The sequence below is a fragment of the Mytilus californianus genome, unplaced genomic scaffold (genome assembly GCF_021869535.1).
Source record: "Mytilus californianus isolate M0D057914Y unplaced genomic scaffold, xbMytCali1.0.p SCAF_2, whole genome shotgun sequence".
Classification (NCBI taxonomy): domain Eukaryota; kingdom Metazoa; phylum Mollusca; class Bivalvia; order Mytilida; family Mytilidae; genus Mytilus; species Mytilus californianus.
In genome coordinates this window covers 39,167,912-39,174,494 of record NW_026262668.1, presented here as the reverse complement: position 1 = coordinate 39,174,494, position 6,583 = coordinate 39,167,912, and the positions used below count along the sequence as shown (strand labels likewise).

General features: G+C 38.8%; 1 protein-coding gene across 1 annotated transcript; it reads right to left on the bottom strand.

The window, feature by feature from the left end:
- Nucleotides 1-1,492: 1,492 nt before the first annotated feature.
- On the bottom strand, nucleotides 1,493-2,404 carry LOC127728957 (uncharacterized). Its single transcript, XM_052236537.1, has 2 exons — nucleotides 2,318-2,404; nucleotides 1,493-2,095 (listed from the first exon to the last, which is right to left on the bottom strand). Exons 1-2 carry the CDS (start codon nucleotides 2,402-2,404, stop codon nucleotides 1,493-1,495), a joined length of 690 nt encoding a protein of 229 aa, XP_052092497.1.
- Between the last annotated feature and the right edge of the window lie 4,179 nt (nucleotides 2,405-6,583).

The window sequence follows — 6,583 nt, the reverse complement described above, 5'->3', positions numbered from 1 at the left end:
CCGGGCTGAAACCTATTAAAACGAATGTATGATAACTATTTCAACTGGTGTAAACTTTCGGCGTATGAAACTTTATTTAAATATATGTATAAAACTGTTGGAATAACAGGGTAGCACTAATGTATGGTTTAACAGCAAACACTCACTGCAATAGTGAGAGATGTGGAACGCAAAACCTTAGCACTAGCCCTGTTTAGACAACTTGTACTGAACCAAAACTTTCCTATCTTTATCCTCTCAGCAGGTTTCAAACACTCCACTTTGTTTGACTTATCCTGCTACTCGTCTTAAACAATTAACTGCCCTACCTTTCTGCTCTACTTCTTACTATCTCTACGGCACAAATGACAACTTGAACTGAATAGCTACCCACTATTTATACTTCGAACGCGGACCTCGAAGAGAGCACCCTAGCAACAACTGTACAGGTAAAGCGTCTTATAGCAACCAAGGATAAAGGGATGATTTGGATACTGTTTTCAACGATAAAAAGATCAAACAGGAAAATTCATAGATAAATCGAAAATACATAACTGTAGATATATTATAACATTCTTAAACTGTAATTTCGTAACACTACCCACGCCTCCGACTTCATGCGTCCTCGCATGAGTTTACAAATTTGTACTCACTAAATCAAAACACAATCAAAACCGTTCTCGTTAACACTAGCTGACACCATACCAAGGTCCTACTTTTAACCTCAATTTTTCCACTCATTCCGCAGAATACCTCTCCCAGCAACTGTTTGTACACCGAGGGTTATACCATGACAACCAACTAATGGCTTTCCTACAACAATCCGTCGGCAAGCGGCGGACCTAGGGGTACCTTAGCCTACTTACAGTTCTGGGGTCCCTGTCAGCCTCTTTCGTTCTAGCATGTTCTTTCTGTTTTGTTAGTTAAGTTTCTATTTTCTAAATATCCTACTTTACTTCACATTTGTACATACAAGCAACTGAGTACTGAACTTATTTCAAATTTTGACCAGATAACCATTTCAAATATTCTATTTTGAATACCACTTGAACAATTGTGTTGCCAAAAACCGGTTTAAAACAATTTTGCCTCACAACAGGCCACTTACGGACCCCTCATTAAGAGTTGTTGTAAAGGGTTCTTTAACGTGCACAGGACGTGGTACTCCCTGAACACGGGACCTCGGATTTAACGTCCCCATCCGACGGACGGACATATACATTTATAACAACAGAAATCAAAAACAAGTTTTATGATACAGTTTTAATATATATGACGCTTCCTGCATTAATAAACAGATATTTATTTCTTATACCATCCAAACTGCCTCATGCTCCTCAACCTTTTCTATCTGGTGACCGTTCTCAACATACTTTGTTACAATCTTCACCATTTTCCTTTCTTTTGCTACGTTGGTTTGTGTGGCCTGTTCTTTTGTAACAAACTTCTGTGTTTTATGATGTGTCATTTCTCCACACGCTTCTTTCTCAACATTGTCTCCTCGTATGAAGGACTAAGACTTTCTCTTTGTTGGTGTCAACACTGGTAATGGGGCACACCTTTTCCTAACTGTAGGGTCACTCTTGTTGTCCTCTGGCGTATTATCTACCTTCTTATTTTCTTTCTTTTGTGATGTTTCTTCTTCAGAATATTCCTTCTCCTCATCATTATCTTTAACTGATCCGTCTGTGCTTTCTCCACTATAGCATGCTTTCCGTTCAGAATCCTGCACATCGCTATCTGAATCATCTGGAGTATCTAAGTCAGCACTGCTACTGTCATCCGAAATTTCATCTATGAGGTTCCCAGGATCATACTGATCCAGATCATCTTGTCCCCTTTCTGAAACACCAACTTTCTTTTCAATAACTTTGTAACTCCTTTTGGCAGTCTCTACTCCGTGAATGTTTTTCATGTGCCTTTTCAGATATTCCTGCTTCTTAAAAATAGTTCCACAGTCTTCACATCTTATCTCAGATTTTTCTTTTACACAGAGAAGTAAATGGTTTTTCAAATCCTCCTCGCTGCCAAACTCCTTTTGACAGAGGACACAAGGCGTCACCAAACTAACTTCTTTTGTCTTCCTTGCTGTTACTTTAGTGAGAGGCATTTTGTACTGAAACAAGAATGAAACTTAATGGTTAATCTAACAATACATAAACATATTTAGTTGTATTATGATTATTATTATTTTTTTTTATCTTTTATATATATATATATAAATATACTGTACATATAAACATATGAATAAAGACTTTTATTTAACAATTTGTACAACAAAATCATCAAATCTAGCTGGAGGTCTTATATTTCGTTTTGGTCGGCACGACTCCTGTACCAACTCTTCAACTTCCTCAACATTTTCAACTTCAATTATATTTGTTTCATGTGCCTCACTGGCATCACATGAATCCTCTCCTCTCATCGATTGTGCAACCTTTTTCCTAAGTCTATCAAAATGAACTATTTGTGGTTGATTATTCCTACCACAGTCCACCTGGTATAAAACTTCAGACACTTTTCTTAAGATCTGAAAGGGCCCCCTCCAGAAAGAAGTAAATTAAGGTGTACAACCTTTCTTCTTTTGTGGAAAGTAAACATATACCTTATCATCTGTTTCAAACCGTTCCCATGACGTCCGGCGGTCATGATATGTCTTTTGTCTGACTGATGCACCGTCGGAGTATTTGCGTACCAAGGCATGGGCGTCTTCTAATCTTTCACGAAGTTCCCATACCCATATGTTTGAAGGGGTTGTTTTTATAGCTGGTGGCATGCAATATATCAAGTCTAATGGAGTTACGGTTTCCCTACCTAACATGAGAATGTTTGGGCTCATCCCAGTTGTTTCATGCTCTGTTGATCGGTAGGCCATCATTACGTACGGGAGTTGTTTGTCCCAGTCCCTATGATTGTCTGATACATAAGCACTGAGCATGTTTTCTAATGTTTGATTGAACCGTTCTACCATACCATCCGACTGGGGATGATATGGAGTGGTTCGAGTCTTTGTAATTCCTAAATGTCTGCACATTTCTTGAAACAATTTACTTTCATACTGCCTCCCTTGATCCGAGTGTATGTAATGGGGAACTCCAAATCTAGTAACAACCTCTTCAACGATGATTTTTGCAACAGTTTGTGCTTCCATGTTGGGCATTGGAAAAGCTTCCGTCCATTTTGTAAAGTAGTCCGAGACAACTAATATATACTTATTGCCATTTTCTGTTTCGGGAAGCTCACCTTAAATGTCTGTTGCAATTCTTTGCATTGGAACACCCGTTTTGACTAACTGCATTGGAGCCTGCTTCTTTTTAATTGGATGTTTTAGCTTCCAACATATTTCACATCCAGCAATGTATCGTCTTACGTCATTTTGCATGTCTGGCCAATAAAAATGTTGTCTAATTTTACTGAGAGTCTTTCTTACTCCTAAGTGACCAGATGTTTTAGTGTCATGACAAAAATGTAACACCTTCCGTCTTTGTTTTAGGGGTACAATAGCTTGTAAATAGGAAATATTACATTCATACATTGTCCACTTCCTACATAGTAAACCATCATTGATTGTTAATTTACCTAATTGACTGTATAGATACTGAACAGCGTAGCTCTTGCCTGATACTTCTTCAAAACTTGGTTTTCTGTCTGTTTCAAGCCAAGTCTTAACTTCTTGTATATCAGAATCGGCACTTTGTGCATCTTTCATGCTTAAATTGTCTTCAACATCACCATGTGATGTTTCCTTGCCTGATATAAGGCATATGATATTAGCATCGTCATCCTGATTTCCACAATTTGTACATTGTTTGCATGGCAAACGACTCAAAGGGTCTGCATTGTTATGTTTACGACCAGCTCTGTGTTGTATCTCCATATCAAAGGAAAATAGCACCTCAAGCCATCTCGCCATCTGCCCTTCAGGATTCTTAAAGTTAAGGAGCCATTTCAAAGAGCTATGGTCTGTTCTTATTGTGAATTTTCTGCCAAGCAGATAATGTTTGAAGTACGGTGTAAAACAAACAGCTGCCAACAGTTCTTTTCTTGTAACGCAGTATCTACTCTCACTTTTTGTGAGACTTCTGCTTGCAAAAGCAATAACTCTCTCATGTCCATTTTGTATTTGCGAAAGAACTGCTCCAATACTGTATGCGCTTGCATCAGTATCTAGAATGAAAGGTTGCTTGAAATCTGGATGTGCCAACACTGGTGCACTAGTCAAGAACCTTTTCAACTTGTCAAACGACCATTGACATTCATCTGTCCAAACAAAGATCTTACCCTTTTGTGTAAGGCTGTGTAAAGGTTTAGCTATGCTACCAAAGTTTTCTATAAACCGGCGGTAATAGCTGCAAAATCCTATGAACGATCTCAATTCTGTAACAGTAGTTGGTTCCGGCCAGTTTTTGACAACCTCAATTTTCTTTGGGTCAGTTGAGATCCCGTTTTCTGCAACAATATGACCTAAGTACTCTACCTGTTTTGCAAACAATTTACATTTTCTTGGTTTGAGTTTGAGATTTGCAGCCGAAAGTCTTTCAAAAACTAAACCAAGGTTTGTTAACATTTCATCAAAGTTTTTTCCGAAAATAATTACATCGTCCAAATATATTAAACAAACCTCCCATTGCAAGCCTGCTAGTACGGTTTCCATTAATCGTTCAAAAGTGGCTGGGGCGTTGCAAAGTCCGAACGGCATCACTTGGAACTGAAATAGTCCTTTCCGTGTTGCAAATGCGGTTTTAGGACGGTCATTAGCCTCGACTTCTACTTGCCAGTATCCGGAACACATATCAATAGTACTGAACCACTTTGCTCCGGACAACTGATTCAATGAATCGTCAATCCTAGGAAGAGGATATGCATCTTTGGTGGAAACCGTCTTTAACCTACGATAGTCAACACAGAAGCGTGTCGATCCATCCTTTTTCTGAACAAGAACCACCCCCGATGCCCAAGGACTTGTTGACGGTTCTATCACATTTTATCTTGCATATCATTTATAGCCTGATCATACTCTCCCTGAAGATGGTATGGAACTCTTCTAGGAGGTTCTCTTGTGGGCTTTGTATTTTGAACATCAATACTATGTTTCACAATATTTGTCCTTCCGAAGTCTGCGTCATGTTTGGCAAATATGTGTGAAAACTTTTGTAAAAGTTCTCGAACTTTGGTAGCCTCGACCTTAGTTAAATCCTGTACCGTTTCATTGTATAAATCTGTTAAATGTAAAGGGACGGGGGTTCCTGATGTTTGATTTAAATTAAACTTGGGTTCTGAAATTTTGTCAACCGGACTTACTTTAGCAATGATCGTTCCACCGTACAAAGTTTGAATCTGTGAAGACAAATTCATAAGTCGAAGTGGAATGTTTTTACTTTTTGCAACAAGAGCCCTACCTACTATTGCTTTATCACTTCTCTTATAGTCATCTGTAGGTTCAACAAGCCCTACTTCAAATGAGTCAGGAACTTCATCGGTTATAGCTCCATTCACAACAATCTCACTTCTAGGGGGTATGTTAACAGTTTCTGATATTGCAACTCTATAACAGCCTATGTGACCTTGGACATAAAATCTAACTTCATGTCCCTTGATAGTTAAAGTCCCCTTAGATATGTTTATGTTAGCTTCTTGTGTTCTCAAGAAGTCTAACCCTAGTATACAGTCTACATTAATGTCAGCAACTATGGCAGTATTTGTACATTTGAACTTGTCAGTTTCAATTTCAATTTCAGTTTTGCCTGACACATGCAACGAATCTCCATTAGCTGTAATTATATCCCTTTCAGTTGGAATTAGATTTGGCATATTTGACATTTTCTGAAACATTTTAGTGGAGATAACTGTAACTGTGGCTCCGGTATCTATTAACAAATCTGTGATAATTCCGTTTACCTTTGCTTTCAAGAACATACCTGCATCAGGAGATAGTTTATGAACCCCCACTTTTCCCGGTGTCGAATCTGACTTTCCATAGTTTTGGTTAGTATACCTTGTTTTAGGTTTGTTCTGATACCTAGGGTGCTGATAATTATATTGAAAGTTTGGATAAGTAGGACAATCAAATGCTCTGTGGCCTACCTCGTCGCAAGCATAACACCTGAATGGAAACGGCTGCGGGGCTCCACCCTGCTTCCAACCTTTATTGTTTTGTTTCAAGTCTCTCATTTCTTTTTGCAACTCTATTAATGTCTCCGACATGGTTTTCAAAAGCTGACTTGTCATGCTGTCAGCACTGTGTGTATTTTCAGACGCAGTTCGTAAAAATCCCTGACCTTCAATCCTTTTGCTTTCGGCTTTGTTGAAAGCCTCAAGCTCAACTGCATGTCTGATAGCGTCATTTAAATCAGTAGGTCTTGCCTGCTTTATTCGGAGCCTCATATCCGAATCTATTAACGAGTCTATGAACTGTTCTTTTGCCAAAGACTCCCGCACTTCGTTTGGTGCAGTTGCATATGCAAGGTTAGTTAACCTTCTTATGTCTTGGCCTAACTCAGGCAAGGTCTCTACAGCTCTCTGGTGTCTCTCTCTGAGCTGTGTTCTGTACAGCTCCGTTTGGTTAGACGGAGAAAAACGCTCTTCTAATGCCTTAACCAGTTCT

Excerpts from the sequence above, each read along its gene's own strand:
- LOC127728957 (XM_052236537.1), bottom strand. The coding sequence starts at position 2,404 with ATGAGAGGAGAGGATTCATGTGATGCCAGTGAGGCACATGAAACAAAT. Across the intron at positions 2,096-2,317 it reads TTGAGGAAGTTGAAGAGTTG|TACAAAATGCCTCTCACTAA; the intron begins GTACAGGAGTCG and ends TTCTTGTTTCAG.